Raw genomic sequence first — 17,261 nt, 5'->3', positions numbered from 1 at the left:
TTTCATTTCTTTTTTTCTGGTGGCTCGTGTGCATGTGAAAACATAATCTAAGTAAAGATGCAACTGTATTGTATAGTACTATATTATAATGCTGTCTGTGGCTCCCTCTAGAGGTGAGAGGTAAGAATGCAAAGGAATGGTCCCATTTTTCATATTAACAACCATGGCCAAAAAGCATGAAAAAGATATTCAAACACATCGTATGGTGACCCTTTCTTCACGGACACAAAGGAAATCTTTTGACTTTCCTTTGTGTCCGTGAAGGCAGCGTTTTGAGACCAATGAAAACGAGCGCAAGTCAATATAGGGAAATTTTATTTTCTGCTACGTTTCCTTGGCAATATCAAGGCCATTACAGTGAAATATTTGGACTTGAAGCTTACATCAGACACTGATATTATCATGTTCGAACATTTGACACGAGTGGTACTTGAACGCATCTCAGCTGCCACATCGTCACCTGATCCAAATGGCCCAGTACGCTTCATATATTGTACAGGACTGTACTCGAAATAAAAGAACACGATTCATTCACCATTCTAGCTGTTAGTCTGCTATTATTAAAAAAATGAACATTAGGTGAGGTGTCGTTGTGTCTGTCAAGTCTTTCTAGTTGTGTTATTATTGGACAAAATTCTGTAACTTAATCCATACATAGTTTCTTAATAAGACACAAACAAACAAAAAGTAATTCTCTCTTCAATTCTGTTGACTTAACTTTGCATAAACGTTCTTTAATGAATTAAATGCAGTTTTCAGCTTTCCTGGCAGTTTGTTGTCCCTTTTAACGGCACGGCTTGAAAGTGCATAAAAAGTGGAGAAAGTGTGACATTCCACACCATCGGCACCGCATCGACTTCAAGTCGCAAGAAGCAGTTGACAGTCGGCGAGGCGTGCGGACGGCCGAAATGAAAGTGACAAATGACGTTTTCACATAGAAACGGTTGGATGACAGCAGCAGAAGCGTGTTGCTCGTTCAGTGCATGTGGCAAAAGTGAGGTCATTATTTTAGGATGCTGGCTTCATTGTGCACAAAAGTAGTCAGCAAAGTAAAAGAAGTGACTTTGACCGAGAAAAGGGTGTGTTTTGAGACTTGATTGTGCCGTATGCAACTCTTCAAAACATCCGGACCTTTTTAACTTTCTGCACAAAAGCAATCAACTTCTTTCAAATCGGACCCGGGATCAGTTGGTTAGTAACTATGCGCACAAAGTTTGACTAAGGTCAAGTCAAAGAGAAAGACAAGAAGCAACCGAAAGTCACAGTGAGTGTGAGGGTAAACGTTTGAGCGAGCGGACGAGCTCAGTGGCAGATGGCGAGCAGGAGACGCTTGAAGTCGCCGCTGCACTCGTCCCTCAGCGCATCCTTCAGGGACACGTCGTACTTCTCCAGGTACAAGTCCTTGATGGTCTCCAGGTCGTACTGGAAGCAGCAACGCGAGAGTCTTTTAGCCGGTGGAGCTTTAAAAAAAAAAAAAAGAGAAAAGCTTCTTACCTCCGAGCGGCAGACGATGATGCGTGTGAGCGTGTCCTCGTCAGTCCCCGCCCCCTTCATGGCGTCATTCAGACGTCTGGCAAAGTAGAGCTGCGGGTTCTTGGCGACTCTCACTGGAGACGAGGACACGTTTAATCGTTTTGTTCGGAACATGACCTCACATGACCTCAGAGCGTCTGGCGTCATGCACCCACCGAGTGCCACGTAGCATCTCTTAAGCGTGCCCGAAGTTTCATTCTCGATGGCGTCCAAGATTTCCGTACCGGACAGCTGCCAAAAACAACACATTTTCAAAAACATTCAAGTCATCAATCATGACAACATGACGTGAAATTCAAAACATTTGAGTCAGCCCAGTTGCACCTAACAACATATTTGGGAGGCGTGTCTATTAGGAGTGGACCCGCAAAACCAGGAAGTCCGCCATTTTGCTTTCAAGGGGGAGCAAGTTTCGGATCATTTCGGCACGCGTCCATGAAAGACTTTTGAAAATTCAGCCCCCAAAGACGTTTTCATTTGCTGCCATGCAATTTGGAAGTCCGTCATGAGCTGATCCACAAAAAAGTCGAAGAAATCTTGCCAGAAAAAAAATTTTGGTCCGAAGAGTCGGCCATTTTCGGCTCACGTTGGCCATCGCCACGAGGCCTTCAAAAGCCTTTGGAAAATGCAGCGCCGCAAGCCACATGAAATTTGGTCCACATATCGATCATGAGTAGACCCACAAAAAAAATCTCAAGAAGTCATCACAGAAAAAGACAGAACGTTTGCCATTTTACACGAAATGAACTCACCTGCTCATACATCTTGAAGGTGGCCTGCAGCTGGAGGTAGTTCCTGGAGGCCAGAATGGAACTGAAGGTCGACTCGTCCGTCCCGAAGCAACCCTCGCCCGCCTGCGTCACAAACACAATTCCTTTCACAAGCGCGACAACATTTCAATCGGACAAAATCGGAAGTCACCTCAAAGAGAGAGGTCGCGTCCTGCTCGGCCAGCTCTTCGTCCACCTCGTAGCTCTCGTCTCTGTTGCCCTGCAAAACCAAACGGGATAAGATGACGCGCGCAGGCTGCGCCATTAATATTCTCCGCTCCGAAAGTAAGCGACGTGCGATCGCTATGGCGACGGCCGGGTCGCGAGGGCCACGTCAACATCACCAATGATGCCGACGCTGATATTTGAATTTGTCCGGAAGTTGAGCGTTACGTCACCTGCATGAGAGCCATGAGCAGGTTCCTCACGTCGCCGCTTGTGTCTCCCTCGATGTCGGCATCCAGATCGCGTTCGTGTACTGACAATGGAGAAGGGATGCGTTGGAGAAATACTGGACGCTAAATTAGGTACACTTGCAAACATCCGACACGAGAGTTGGACCACAAAAAAAAAAAAAAAAAGCAGGAAACTGTTCTGGATTTAACAGAGCGTGACTGCTGTGCAGCCGTTCAAAGTAAACACAAGGAAAGAAAAACTTCAAAGAACAAAATGTCAACGCATTCTCACCTTGAAAGTAGCATTCCCTGAACAAGGCGATATCCTGAGAAAAAGAATCCAAACCAAATGAGCGCAATTTCATCACATTTCGGTTTATGTATGTCGCTAAGCAACTGACGGAATTTGTGGCGGTGCACAGGATCTCCACCAGCACGTCCTCGTCCGTGCCCGCCCCCTTCATGGCCCGCCTCAACTCCTTGACGGCGTAGATGACGGGCGGGTCCAGCATGGCTAAGATGGCCTTCTCAAAATTCCCCGACAGCTCGCTCTTGAGCACGTCCGCCAACTCCTGCGCCAAAAAAAAAAACATCATGAAACATCTCACCTTGCAGTGAAGCCCCGTTACGCTAATTACACGCGTTCACGTTCAAACGAGCACGCGTGGAGCAGCAACGCATGTTACTGTCCAATCAGGAAATGACGTGCAAGGATGGTCCGCTAGTTTAATGCTAACATTTAATACGAGAAGTCTTAACTTTACACACACGGTGCAGCAACACATACAAACATACAACATAACGCAAAGGCATTTCTTTGAGGCTAGCGCAGAGATGCCCGGCATGTAGTGGTGGGACGTGGTACTGCACTGACGGCGCCCAACTGTAAATTCAAACCCGACTATTGAAATGTAAAACTCCACCGTTTGAAAATGTGTAACGAGCTACTCACGTCGTCGTACTTGTCGGAGTATGCCTGCTTGATTTCCTGTCGCTGATCCGAGCTGCGGTTGGCTAGGATGTCGATGACGGCCTGCTCGTCGGTGCCTGCAAAGGTACGTCGACGTTATCGCCATCATCATCGTCATCGTCATCGGCAGACTTGCTTACCGAGTCCCTTGCAGGCTTTTCGGATGGCCTTGACGTCCGCGAGGACATCAAAGTCCTCATAGGGCACGATGGTGGGCTGCAAGCAAGACACGGACACCCCTGTAAAAACTTTGTTTTTTCTGTAATGATTGAAAAAAATAAAAAAAAAACCCCGGTGCTTTTCTTTTAAAAATAAGCACAATTCTAAGTACAGTCAATAAAAACGGCATTATGGCCACACATAGAAAAATATCAAGAGTATTTTCTGGTTGTTCAAAATCAAAATATGGTCAGTTTTTTATTTCTGTGAAGTTGCGCGACCTAGTGGTGAAATTAGCACATTACAATAAAAATAAAATCATTCCAAATAAGCAACAATAGAGCATTGTGTTCCATGTCAAGATCATGCGCGTTGCTATGCAGCAAATCCACTTGAATTAATCCAATTAAAACAATCACGCAGGCAGCTCATGACAGACATGCAGGGGGCAGGTGGGGGGGGGGGGGGCGTTGGGGATGAGGCCCCCCCTGGGGGGAGGAGAGAGCACAAAGGTCTGCTGGAAGAATTCCAGGTCCAAAGTTCTAAACAAACCTCAGTGAGCTATGCTGGCTGAGGGTCCGAGATGCCGCCCCCCCCGCCCCCCCAACCCTCCATTCACTTTCCTCCTGCCTGCGAAAGATCCACACACAAAAGTACGTGCTGGTCGTACGTACAATGGAATGTTGATAATAACAACAGCAACGTGTGCTCTCTCCAAACAGACTGAAAGTTTGAACCCAAAGGCGAGCAAGTTTTTTTTAAACCTCAAGCAGAGCATTGAGCCCTTCCTTATGTACTTAAAACAACCACAACGCTTGGCCATCTAGTATGCTAGCTTAATGCTAATGCTAAATGGCATCTACGTCGAGGTGCTATAATGCGAAGGATATTTGAACGCAAGAAGAAAGACAGACAATATAGATACTGTCCAAACATACAACATAACTGGACTCACAGTCATATTTTCTTTATCCTCTGTGTAGAAAAACTAATATTAATGTTGCACTATGAGCTCAGAGCGGAGTTGAGCTGTTTCAATGAACAATACATCTGACTGTTTGATCGATAGGTAGATTTGTGCACATTTGACGTGGTCCATAAAAAATTGCAGGAAATGTTGCTCAAATGCTGTGCAGGTTTATATTACAACAATTTTGTGCAAGGAATGGAGCGCTTTAGTGGTGCACATTCAAAAGTGGAATGACCGTGAAGGCATCATCCCCCCCTCCCCCAAGGGGAAAGTAACGGGAGAGGGGGGGGGGCAGCCATGAATTGCGCATATGGGCGTGGCCTGCAGCTGCACTAAACGTCCTCATAATCCAACTAAATTGAACAGAAAACAAAAACAAATCGCGACGATCCAGCGGCACAACGAAGCGAAACGCACGTTTTTTGGGGGTATTTTTTTTCCTTACGGAAGAATAAGAACGTTTGCGTTTTTGGTTATAAAGCAGGTAGTTGTCAGGATTTGAAGACAAACAACACAAACCTGGCAGTTCCCCATGACTGGAGCTGAGAATCCGGCTGGTGATGATTTGAGGTCAGGTTCGCGTGGGTCTGAACAAGTGGACGCTCGTCTGGTCCGGTCCAAGATGAGAACGAGGAGGAGGGGGGGGCGTATGACGTCATCACGCACCGTTGCTTGTTAACTGTTTGCGCTCCCACAATTTAAACCTATTTAATTTCAATGGAAAAATAAATTAGATGAACAAATCTACAATTTTTTTATTATTATTGTTACTACTATTATTATTATCTATTGAGAGATTGATTAGAATACATTTAAAAATATAAATATATTTGGTTTAAATTCACAAAATGATAAACATCTGTTTAGTGTCATTATTAATATTATAAAAAATGAACACGTATTATTCTTCTTATTAAAAATACTACTATTATACTATAAATAATAATACATTAAAAAGCTATATGAATAATATAAAACGGGTTTGGGCAAAATCATGGAAAATGTAAACAAACATTGACATCTAGTGGAAATATGTGGTAACTGCATTCTTGAATTTTAAGAGCTGTTTTTTCTTTTTTTCTCCCTTTCATTAATTAAAAACGCTATCAAAATAAATGATTTTTAAAACTTAGGCTATTTTAAAAGCAAAGTGAATTAAGTTGATATGACAAATGCAAATTTTCAAAATTAGATAACAACGTAATGGTGTTGACATTGTGTTAGTAATTTTCGTCTTGTGATTCGTTTACAGACAATCCCGTGAAAAAAAACAGCCCTTTGACAACATTGATCAAAAACAGCGACGGCACTGTGTGTAGTGCAAACGCAATCACTGTTTTAATCACATGTAATGATAAAATCCATTTTCACCATGCTCCTCCTCTTTCAAAAAATAAAATCAGTAAAAAAAAAAAAGCGATTAGGTGTACCTAATATTGTGCACATTTATCAGCTGGTTTCATAACTCTTGATGTCATGACTTCACATTTCAGTATGAATGACACACTCAGAAAGTGAATCACTTTGTGGCCATCAAAGTGCATTTCTTTTATTCTTTGATTCTTCAGGCAGTCGGTGTGCTGCCAGGGGAGAAGATGAAGAGGTTAGCATGTTGCTATAATTAGCCGATGAAGGCTGCTGACGTCAAAGCAAAGTGCTTTTCTTTTTCTTTCCGTCTTTCCGAATGAACACTTGAGTGGTGTGACTCACTGGCATCACGGCCTTGAGCTTTGTGTGTCTGCGGTGTGCGTGTGCACTTGTGGGAACTAAGTCACCAAACACAAGGAACTGCATGCTACTCTGATGACTGCCAGCATTTGAAAACAGATGAGTACTTTCTAAGATCAAAATAGGTTTGTAACTTTTTGCAACCTCCGCTCGTCTTGTGTCATAACATCGTTTTAACGTTGACTTGCAACATCTCCAAAAGGTCAATACTGTGCCTGCAAATGGTGGCAAAGGTCTACTTTGGCTCAATGAAACTCCTCAACTCACTTGAGCATTAAGATGCCACCAGGTGGCGCCAAAGAAATGCGGTGAGTGCTTCAGCCTGAACATGAACAGACATGGAGCGTTTTTTCAGCAAATGTCAGTTGCCCTCAAAATTTTGCAAACGCTGGACGACGAGGCTGCGACTGAAACGTTTCATTTGCCGGAAGTACCAACAACAACAATCCCAGGTGTTGCCTGACACACTTAAGTGAAGTGCTTATGAAAGAGCTGAGCTCCGTCACCCCCCTCCCTTCCCTTTCCTACCCCCCCCCCCCCAATACCCCACACACGTCTTGATGAGTCACCCCCCACCCACTCCCACCCTCACCCTCACCAAATGACACGGTCATGACTCACTCACTTCAAACACATGCAAGAAATATGAGCTGAGAGAGGCCTGCTCAGAAAGACTACAAAAATGGCCGCCAATGACGCCCCCTCATTCAATGCAGCAAAAACGACCATCTTGGTCCAACTGAATAGATGTTGTCATTTATCTTGACTTTGGCTCGTCAGCCGCCTTATTGATCTTTTACTCCCAAATCAATGCTAACAAAATGTTTGCGACGCTGTGCTGCCGTTTATAGCTTTTGTTCCAAATGCTTTTCTCGATGCCAAAGTGTCGACTGTGCAACAAGAAGAAGAGCAGCTTTGGTGGCGTCTTTTGCTTGTAATGACCGAATGAAAAGTGATGACAAAAAGTTGGCACCAATTTAGCAATCACAAAAGTCGCCAAAGCGTCCGTGTGGGAATTTTGGCTCGTGAAAAGCATCATTTAGCGCTCACATTCTAGTTTTTCTACTTTTTATGCAGTGTTTGAGACGTGTGCGAGTTCCTTTCAGGCGAAGATATTCAATGCAAAATAATTTGTCATTTTGGAAAGTGGCTCATATCTTTTTAGATTTGCCCTTTCTTGGTCAGGCGCCAAAACGAGCCGCCGTAAAAGCATTTTGGGAAGTTGTCCAAGACGCCGATGGTTGGTGATGCACAACACTTTTAAAAAGCTTGTCATCATCATCATCATCTTCCTCATCATCATCACGGTGCAGATAAGGCCAGCGCACTAGCACACAACATCATTTTTGGGGGGAACTTTTTTTTTGCCATTTCAACAATTTTTTTTTTCCCAACACATTCCGACATTCTTTGGTCTGACTTTTTCTCGTAACATTGAATTTCTTTGCTCTCGTAAAATGACATTTTTGTTCTCGTCTGACTTTTTCTGTTAACATTACAACTCGTACTCGTAACAACCCGACTTTTGTTTTTGTAACGTTACAACTCGGGTCTGGCAACATCCCAACCGTGTCGTCGTCACGACACAACTTTAGCGACTGTACCGTTTTTGTTTTCTCGAATTTCTTTAAGATTACGAACAACAGCACGGACTTTTTCATATAAATATTTATTGCAGAGGAGGTCATCTTTTTCTGTACATGCTATCACAATAGAACACAATAGAAATCCACCAAAGTTTTGCCATCTATGGCTGCTCTAAGCTTGTCGTCGTCACAACAAGCACGTAATACAGTGGGTCAGAGACACAATCACTCACTATACAACTCGTAACAGTCCATAAACATCTTTTTTTTTTTGTTGTTGTTCTATCCAGGGCAGTGAAACATTGGTCCGACTAATTTCTCGAATTCATGCAGAAGCCACAAGATTTACGACGTTACAGCATTGTATAGTAGGAGTAAGAGAAGGAGTCGTGGGAGTAGCAAGAGGAGGCGTCGTCACGTTTTGATTGACAGCTGCGTGCTCAGGTCTGATTGGTGGATGAGGAGCTAGAAGGTGTGTGTGTGTGTGTGTGTGCGTGTGTGCGTGCCTTGGCACACTTTCCTAATGTAAAACACGGAATATTGCGGTATTATTACGGGCTGTCACTCTCATCTGGAAACATCGCGGGCACCAGATCGACTGTTTTTTTTTTTTTTTTTTTAAATCGCTTACCATGCATTTTCTTCTTTTTTTTTTTTTAACTATAAGTCACACGGAGCCCAACTAGTTCATGTCGCTCCATTGAAAGTCAACGTAAAAGCAAATCCCAAGCATAGAAATCAAGATAATCATGACAAATTTCCCCAAAAAGGGCAATTTTCTTACAGCGGACTGGTCTTCACCAGGGCAGTACAAGTCAAGATGGCAGTGCTTCTTTGTAAGACAACCAAATAAAAGTCATCGCCACACCAGGGACGTAAGCAAACTTCATGTGACGGATGAGGCCCAAAGGTTTAAGGGTGTAACGGGAACAATACCGATTGGATTTGCCGTACGGAAAATATTTGGCAGGCGACATTCCAATTGTTTTATTCTAAATGTCAAAAAATTGCTACTTGATGGAACCCAATAGGAGCCAAAGCGCGACAGTCAAAGCTAGTTACCTTCCCAACAGATTTGCTTGGACACACCGTCTACTCGCCTAGTGGGGACACGAAAGATGCCGTCGTTTCTAAACCAAATTTCCACATCATTCTTGAACACGTGCGCACAAAATCCAAATGAAACGGATGTCGGGATATCGATGTGAGCTTCGAAACGAGACAGAATGAAGCAGTTGACGTTGGACCGCATCCCGATCGAGTCCGCCACCATCACAAATAATCAGAAGCTGCTTAATGTTCAGATAAACGATCGGCGCGTGACGAACGGCTAAGACATTTTGATACAAAACGCGGAACAAAGCAAAACCTTCCAAAGGTTTAGATCTCGTCAAAAAATGACAAACGCTCGACGCGCTGCGGGACGGAAACCTGCTTCGCTACGTCTAAACGTCGGTTACGTCATTCAACTATTTTCGTAGCACAGACAAAGGGACGACTCTCCTCGTTTTGCTTTTGCTGCATCGCCGGACGGCTACTGCCAATGCTAGGCTAATGCTAACAGACGGGAGCAGACGAACGCGCCGTAATACGCGTCACGAGTTGAAATTGGACGACTTGTTGCGACGACTTGACGCAAAAAGTATTTGGTGAGAACAAGAAGTCACCTTCAGTGTGGAAGAGGCATGAAATGCGTTTGTGAAGCCTCTTCCACACTGGCCAGTTGTTGACGTCGACCCGCAAAGAGGACGGTATCAAGTTCAACATCCAAGAATCACTGACGACGACCCACGTATCAGTGAAAGCAGCAAGAAAGGGGCCCAAGACGGGGATACGTAATTACGGTAAATTTCCCAAAAAGTCAGAGAAGTCAAGACAAGGAACCATGCTGGAATTAACGAAGCATAAACTAACTGCAGAGTATTTTTTTTGTATGTGTGTAATAACGATATAATAAAGCAATAACAATGTCCAAGGCGTCCTTGCAACGTAGCGTTCATTTGTCGTTAGGTCTAATGTCATCATTACAGTAAACAGGTGTATGAAAATCCTTTTTGTGCTAATTTGCGTCTTTTGTAACCTCGAAAAATCCGATTTTGGGACCGTCATAAACCGACGAACGTAAATATCAGAATAAGCAAAACTGTAACGGCTGTGTGAATGGCGATATCCCGTTTTGGTGAGTTCCGTCTGAAGACGGCAAATGAATTTACGCTGACTCCACCGTGACACCAATGCGCCACGAAAGGGGCTTAAAGCATCGCCAATTCCAGTAAAATTTTCAGAAAAGACGCAAAAATAAGTCAACAAGGAACCATGCTGAACTTAATGAATCAACCAACTTCAATTTTATAATATATTCATGTGATAACCTGCGGTAATAAAGCAATAATAACAATGTAGTAACCATTTTCAACGCTTACGATAATAATACAAGGTATGTTTTCTCATTCAGCTTGAAGACAATTCCATGAATGTTTGTTCTAGTTGGGACGCCGCTGGCTCACTATCGCGTCGGACGTAAGATGAGACGATGAGGCTAATTCCTCACTTAGGCACATAGAGTATATCGGAACTTCAATTGAATTGACAGCAAAACAAGAAGAAGAAGAATGTGAGAAGATGAAGAGTCGGTTAATGGAGTTGGCTAAAGTGCTTCAGACGTGACTGGTTTCCGAAACGCTGATGACCAACAGCCCCTGCGTTGCCTTCATCGACTTTAGCTTTCAACATCTCTGTTACGTCAACCTTCATACAACAAGTCGTCTAAGTCCCCACGTGAGTGATGTTTATGTACAGACACAAAACTGCGAAAGAAGTGAAGCATGAAAAGTTGCATAATTGGTCTAAGAGTAATCGTCAGGATTTCCCTGCGATCGTCTGGAATGCTCATAGTCTTGTTCGTAAAAGATGTCGTCCTCAAAGTACACAAAACAGGAACCAAACGTCGTAAAGGAAGGCAACTCGTGGAACAGAATTGACTTTTCTTGCAAGTCACCTACAAAGAGTCAAATGTCAGAAGATACCGACACTCGGGGCATCGCCGGTCCATTCAGGCCAAGCGTCACGCCGTCTTGTCGTCAAAGTCCCGGGGACAAACGTCGGCCTTCTTTGCGGGATTGGGATTGCTCCGCCTCGCCGCAGAGGATTTGTCAGAGGCGGTTTTATCCGACATCTCCTCAAAGTCCCATGGACAAACCTCAGCCTTCTTGACTTTGGCCGCTCCAACGTTTGCGCTCTTGCGTTTCTCCACAACAGGCGCCTCCTGATGACTTTCGACATCCCAGGGACAAACCTCGGCTAATTTCTGCTGCTTCTCAGAAGATTTACTCTTGTCCTTGGCTTGTGTTCGAGACTTCTCGTCGTTGCCGTCTTTCGTTTTGTCCTTCTCAAGTGTTCGCAAGGTGGGGCTTGCCTTCTTTTTGGAAGGAGATTCCTTGGGTTTGGAACTTGGCGAGGGGCTGGACGTGCCCTCAGAACTGGGAGGCGTGGGACTGTCCCAGGGACAAACTTCGGCTTTCAGCGAGCTTGCTGTCTTGGATGCGTCCGTGTTCGTGTCCCTCCCTGGAGCGTCTGCAGTCTTTATTGAAAAAGTCTCTGCTGTTGGCTCACCAAAGTCCCACGGGCAAACCTCGGCCCGGTTGCTTTTGGTATTCTCCCCTTTGGATCGAGGTTCCTGAAGTTTCTTAGTTTGACCGGAAGCTGGGCCGCCTTGGCTCTCGCCTCCTCCCACCTCCCAAGGACAGACTTCTTCCCTCGCGGCGTTGGTCCTCTGAGCTTCCTTGGACGGTCTGATACCAGAAGGAGTCTGATCCGAGAGCGTCTGCTTTTGGGTTTTGCCTCCCTTGCTGTTGCCCCCGTGAACCGTGGTGGTTTCCTCGGGCGCAATCGACACGTGTTTTTGGACCTTGTTCTCCGAAGGTGTCGGGAGGTCTTCCACCTCCCAGGGACACACCTCCGAGACATCGTAAAGGTCTTTCCCCTTGACCGTATCGGAGGGGACGACAGGTTGTTTGGCGTTTCTGACTTTGGCAGAAACGTTCTTGGGCTCGCTCTCATCTTTGCTCTTTGGCTGAGGCTTCTTGGGGCCATCGTCCACACTTTGGGTTTTTCCGGCAAAGCCCAGTGTCTTCTCTTTGGCAGTGGCAATGACACTAAGGGACTTCTGCAGCATGGATGCTCGAGGGTGGAGGGGTTTCTTGTCAGCGGTCAGGTTGTGGGCACTGGCGGATTTACAGACCAGAGGCACCGACTCTGTGGACTCGCTGGGGGCATTGAGGTTCTCCCGGGACTTGTTCTTGACCAGTTTCTTCCCCATCAGGGCATCCAGCAGGGAGCCTTCCGCGGCACTCACCTCCATCTTGTCCGTCGCCGAGCTGCTGGAGTCTTCGCTCGGGTCTCGGACGTGGTCATAGCTACTGTGTGACTTCTTCAAGGAGAACACCTTGTTTTTCAGGGTCTCCTCCTTGACCGGTTTGGCGGGGTGCGTTTGATCAAAGGGGTTTTTCCTCAGGACGCAGATGCTGTTCCGATTGCTGCCGTGCTCCGCGCCATCTTTTTCCTCACGACTGCACTGGCGGTGCACCGACTCGGGGATCTCTGTGATACGCCTCATCAGGGAGCGTCCAAGACCTTTCTTGGAGCTGCGCTTCTTCTGTAGATGGGGGTTGTTGGCTAACATCTTCTTTCTCTTGTAAATCTCCAGCTGGGAGTAGAGCTTCTTCAGCTCCTCCTGCGTTTCGGAGGAGAAAACAGGATATCAAAGAGGTCAGAGGCCACTTCCGAAACCTGCCACAAATACAGATACAGTGGCACCTTAACGTCGAGGTTGAATTTGTTCTGTGGCCGAGTTCGTAACAAATGAATTGAAATGTCCTGAGCCAGTTCCAACTGCCGAAAAACGGTAAGTATTTTTAACAAAGAAAAACAGCTCTGAATTGGAATAAAAGCTAAAAAAAAAAAATGGTTTTATGCATTAGATGGCTTGAATTTTTTTTGCTTTCACGTCTAAAGCGGTTGCGGAATAAGAATGAAGCAGATTCCGTTCATTGCCGACCAACATCTTCGGCTGTCGACTGAAAACGACGTCAAAGTGTGCTCGGGCTCGCATTACCGGCGTCACGTGACCCAACCCAGAAAGCAGGTGACATTCGCAAGGCCCGAAGGCGCTTGACGTCAATTTCGGTCGACACAAAGCGCAATCATCCGCGTGACGAAACAACTCGCAAGTTGGAGCACTCGTAAGTCAAGGCACCACTGTATTATCTACCGGGAGGGGGCGATCGACGGTGAAGGGGTCAAAACGTTCCACTGCACATGCGCTACAAGTTCATGACACGTGACTACAAAGAGAATTTCGCATGCGTGCCCAAAGTGAGACACGACAGTTTAGGGCAACTGAGGAAACGTACGAGTGTTAGCGCTGAAACAGCCTCCGAGCTCTTAAGTCTGTGATGGAGTGAATCTCATCAAGCGGGCAGAACACACAGTGGCAAATGTGCACAACTATTTGTACATCACTCACAAAGCCGAGGTGGGAGTCAGTCACGTATTTTATGCGCACTAAGTTTCAAGCAAATCAAGTCACGCATGACTTAGTTGAGCTGTCAAAGAGCTAAACGGCAAAGTGTCGTTTTGGCTTTTATGGCGACCGAGCCGAGTCGCGGTCGCCGTGTCTGTTATTGTCGACTTGTTGCCATTGTCACGTTTATCCAAATTTGAATCGAGGCTGAACGCCGTCGCAATGTCTCAGACGTCACGGCCAATCCAAAACGCGATGTTGGAACACGAGATCTTTCATGAGAAAAATTTGGCTTCTGAGTATGAAAGAGTTACAAGAGCATAATAATTATAATAATGACATGATGAAATCGAAAAAAATCAGTTTGACTCATTTGTTACTTTCATTTTTTTGGACTAAGGTGGAAGGTGTCGTAATAACATCTGTTCTTTGCAGAAGACAAAGAATATATGCCCGTGAAGATTGCTATAGCGTCTACAAATATCTGTTACATCTTTTAATGAAATACTTCAAGTGCGTGACGACTTTAGTTCGAGTGTCGGCGCAATCCGCAGAAGAGCAGAGGTTGCACTTTTTCAGTGTGTAATGGGCTTCGTGATTGTTCCGTTGTCGCGTTTCAAGTTTATGGACGTCAAGTCAACTATATAACTTTCAGCAGCTGTGCGGTCAGTCGAGTCATGTGACTGCTGCCCCCCCACCTCAGAGCGCCCTCGTTCAGCTCGAACAGACAAACAGAAACCGCTGCTCACGTTGGTACGTTTTTCCCAAAGACTGTCGCAAGATCTTACGCCGCAGCCATTAAAAGAACTGAGAGGGCCCGTTTCGTCTGGCGTCTGCAATAATAAAAAAGGGCCACGGCTCAGTCCTGTTGCGGCGAGATGAGAAAGAGTGAAGAGCAGCGGTCAACGCTCACCCGAATGTCCTCGGGGTCCAGGCTGTGCTCGCTCCACGCCGACGTGATGCTGCTGTTCAGGTAGGAGCCCGAGCGACCCATGTCCAGCTCGTCCTCGTACGCCTCCGAGGCCATGTCGTCACGTATTTGCGTGCCGGCAAACAGGAACTGTGCGCAAGACAACAATCGGGATGAGCTGAGCGTCTCACGTGGAGGAAAGAACACTCGGAAAACGGTTTGGTCAAAAATAACTCCGTTTTGGTTAAAAAAAAAACCTAACAAAACAAACCGGACCGATCCGTTTTATTTATTTTTTTTTTTTTTAAAGGGTCATTTTGTAAAAACAACATTCCAAATAGACCCAAGTATTTTGTTTATTTTCGACCTGAAGTAAATAGTCCTTCACAGAGCATAGCACAAATAAATCGTCAATGGAAGGTGGCGAAAACAAACCTTGGGAATGAGCAGCAGGCCCAGCGTGACCGTGACGGTCAGATGCGTGTGCGTGAAGAAGAGCAGAAGCATCCAGTCGGGATGGAGCTCGGGAGCCAGCGAGAACCTGTCGGAGGCGGGAAGAGGCCAAAAATGGATGAAAAACGATTAAGGGGCGTGGCCTAGCGAGTGACATCACCAGCTGTTTTAGTCGGATGCGCCATGCTCCTTTCGAGTGTATTCATTTTGTATTTGACTGTGAGTCCGTTTCAATAAATGGCTGAAAGTTATATAAATGTCTTTCATCGTTTTTATTAGTTTTGAAAACATAAAATGTATTATCAGTTGTTTTTTTTTTTTAAATTTTATTTGAGTTATTTTGCACATTCTTGTCAACTATATTAACCTTGGCGGGCATGAGCGTAGCTTCCCTGCTTCATTTTTATTTTTTTTTTCAATTCAGTCAAGTGAGGTGCGAGCAGCTAATTTGCAAATGAATTTTCTTTTCATTTCAAGTCGCCAGCACTGCCGTCCGCTTTCTGCCTTTTTTTTTTCTATTTTCATCCCTCCCACCTGAACATGATGGCGGGAAAACAAGAGGCTCTGAGATTTAGCGGGCCGCCGCCAGGTTCCCACAGGAAGTGCAAATGTATAAGCCCCGCTCCCTCGTGGGGGCCGGTCACAATCAACACGCTGTTCCAATCTAGTCCGCGTCGCCTATGGATGCAATTTCCTGTTCCAATGTCAGGCTTGAATTCCCGCAAAATGCCATGTACACACTTTGTTTTTTTTTTCTTATCTGCTCATGACATTGACTGCAAATGCCCTTGGATATGCAATTATTTTTTATTTCTTTTTGAACAAACACAAGCATAATTACAATAAAAATATCCAATTCTTTCCTCAAAAATGTTTGGATATTTTAGGTTAGGCTCATGCTAAAAATGAAGTCAAACGCTCCAAAAATGAATACCTGATGACGTAGAAGATGGCGGACAGGACGAGCTCGTTGTGGACGGCGATGGCCATGTAGCGAGGCTCGTGGAAGGCGGACGGCACCGTTCTCACGGCGTAGCACAGGTACACCGCCCACAGCAGGAACAGGAACTCGGCTGAAAGCCGCAAAATGCAAATTAACTCCTTCCCACACGTGGCAGACCAAAGTATTGAGACGCAAAATGTTTAGCATACGGTTGCAACGGGGCGGAACATTTGGGGGGGTCAATTTCCATGGAAAGTTGCCAACGTGCTGGAACATTTTGAACTGCATAACCAAGTTGCCCACGTCGGAAAGTGTCATCGAGACTTATGAGCGCGTGCGAGGCAGAAGGCGATTATGCAGAGCGAAAGGAATTCGGATGAAATGGACACAATGTCGCTGACGTCGCACTTCAGCGCCGCCGTCGTCAATCTTTTGGCGTGGCGCAAAATAATTAAAGCTACGCAGGTGCGCTGTTTATGAAATGGAAAGATTTATGGCGACGGCGTGTGTGTAATTTATGAGCGTCAGAGGTAACGCCCACGCGTCCTTATTAAAGTGCACACGCACGGGTAGGGGCGCTGCGGCGGGGTTCCATCTGTTTTTCGAGAGAGACAAAAGCTTGTTCTGCTTGAGTCAGCAAATATAAAAATGCGCCGCTCAAAATGAGAAAGTATGCAAGCTGCAAACGTTCCTGTTCTACTTCCAGTGGGTGTCCCAATAAGCATTTCTTTTAATCATTTTGTCCCAACTTCCCGCGAGCGTCTCAATATTTTTGAGATTGATTCGTCGCCACCGTTTCAGATTCATTTCCTCCATTCCAAAAAGAGAGCGAAATCAAAGTAGCGGTCGTACCGACGGCCATCATGTAGTCCCATCGGTCCAGCAGGCACATGCTGAACTGCAGCCCGTCGGGCGTGTAGCCCACGTCGATCAGCGCCGACTTCCTGTCGGCCACCTGGCACACGGCCGACGTCCAGGCCGCCAGGAACCAGCAGACCACCAGGATGATGATGGCCAGCAGACGCAGAACCCGCCAGCTGGTCATGTAGGGAATCCTCTGAGCCGTGCGCGACAGGAAAACCTTCAGGACCCTGCACACGGAACACTTTGCTTTTGCTTCCTTAGGCCCCGTACGGTCGCCTCCGTGGGGCCCAATTGGGGCCAGCATGCAATGAAATGTTTCACCCACATGAAAATGTGCTGCCTGGAAGTACGAATTGCAGCAGTTTTTGGCACGGATCTACTTTGCTCATTCCGAATTTCTGTTAGCTGGCCCTCTTTGGCGCACAAATCCATAAGCTTTTCGCGTGGCCTCTCCAGTCT

At 45.8% G+C, this 17,261-nt stretch overlaps 2 protein-coding genes across 5 annotated transcripts in view; both read right to left on the bottom strand.

Annotated features, from left to right (window-relative positions):
* Positions 1-298: 298 nt before the first annotated feature.
* anxa13 (annexin A13) lies at positions 299-5,446 on the bottom strand. The gene is made up of 11 exons (XM_088282427.1): positions 5,317-5,446; positions 3,809-3,884; positions 3,651-3,745; positions 3,100-3,270; positions 2,991-3,024; positions 2,702-2,781; positions 2,455-2,523; positions 2,286-2,387; positions 1,689-1,764; positions 1,495-1,607; positions 299-1,422 (listed from the first exon to the last, which is right to left on the bottom strand). Exons 1-11 carry the CDS (start codon positions 5,329-5,331, stop codon positions 1,303-1,305), a joined length of 951 nt encoding a protein of 316 aa, XP_088138553.1. The 5' UTR covers positions 5,332-5,446; the 3' UTR covers positions 299-1,302.
* A 2,729-nt stretch (positions 5,447-8,175) lies between these two features.
* The window catches only part of gpr158a (G protein-coupled receptor 158a), a 31,519-nt gene continuing 22,433 nt past the window's right edge, over positions 8,176-17,261 (bottom strand). For 3 of the 4 annotated variants that reach the window (XM_088282423.1, XM_088282422.1, XM_088282421.1), the window contains exons 10-14: positions 16,791-17,029; positions 15,930-16,068; positions 14,978-15,083; positions 14,546-14,692; positions 8,176-12,843 (exon numbers count right to left, since the gene is read on the bottom strand). In XM_088282423.1, coding sequence (XP_088138549.1) covers positions 11,176-12,843; positions 14,546-14,692; positions 14,978-15,083; positions 15,930-16,068; positions 16,791-17,029 — 2,299 coding nt within the window. In that variant the 3' untranslated portion in view covers positions 8,176-11,175. Of the gene's footprint in view, positions 12,844-14,381; positions 14,466-14,545; positions 14,693-14,977; positions 15,084-15,929; positions 16,069-16,790; positions 17,030-17,261 lie in introns of all 4 variants that reach the window. The other variant, XM_088282424.1, reaches the window with a different exon arrangement.

Source organism: Idiotropiscis lumnitzeri, chromosome 19 (genome assembly GCF_059441095.1).
Source record: "Idiotropiscis lumnitzeri isolate Australia: NSW breed Sydney's pygmy pipehorse chromosome 19, RoL_Ilum_1.0, whole genome shotgun sequence".
Lineage (NCBI taxonomy): Eukaryota > Metazoa > Chordata > Actinopteri > Syngnathiformes > Syngnathidae > Idiotropiscis > Idiotropiscis lumnitzeri.
This window is presented reverse-complemented; position numbering and strand designations above follow the sequence as displayed.

Coding starts and splice junctions, on each gene's coding strand:
- anxa13 (XM_088282427.1), bottom strand. Junction 2,782..2,990: donor CAGGGAATGCTACTTTCAAG/GTGAGAATGCGT, acceptor CTCCATTGTCAG/TACACGAACGCGATCTGGAT. Junction 2,388..2,454: donor ACGCGACCTCTCTCTTTGAG/GTGACTTCCGAT, acceptor TTTGTGACGCAG/GCGGGCGAGGGTTGCTTCGG.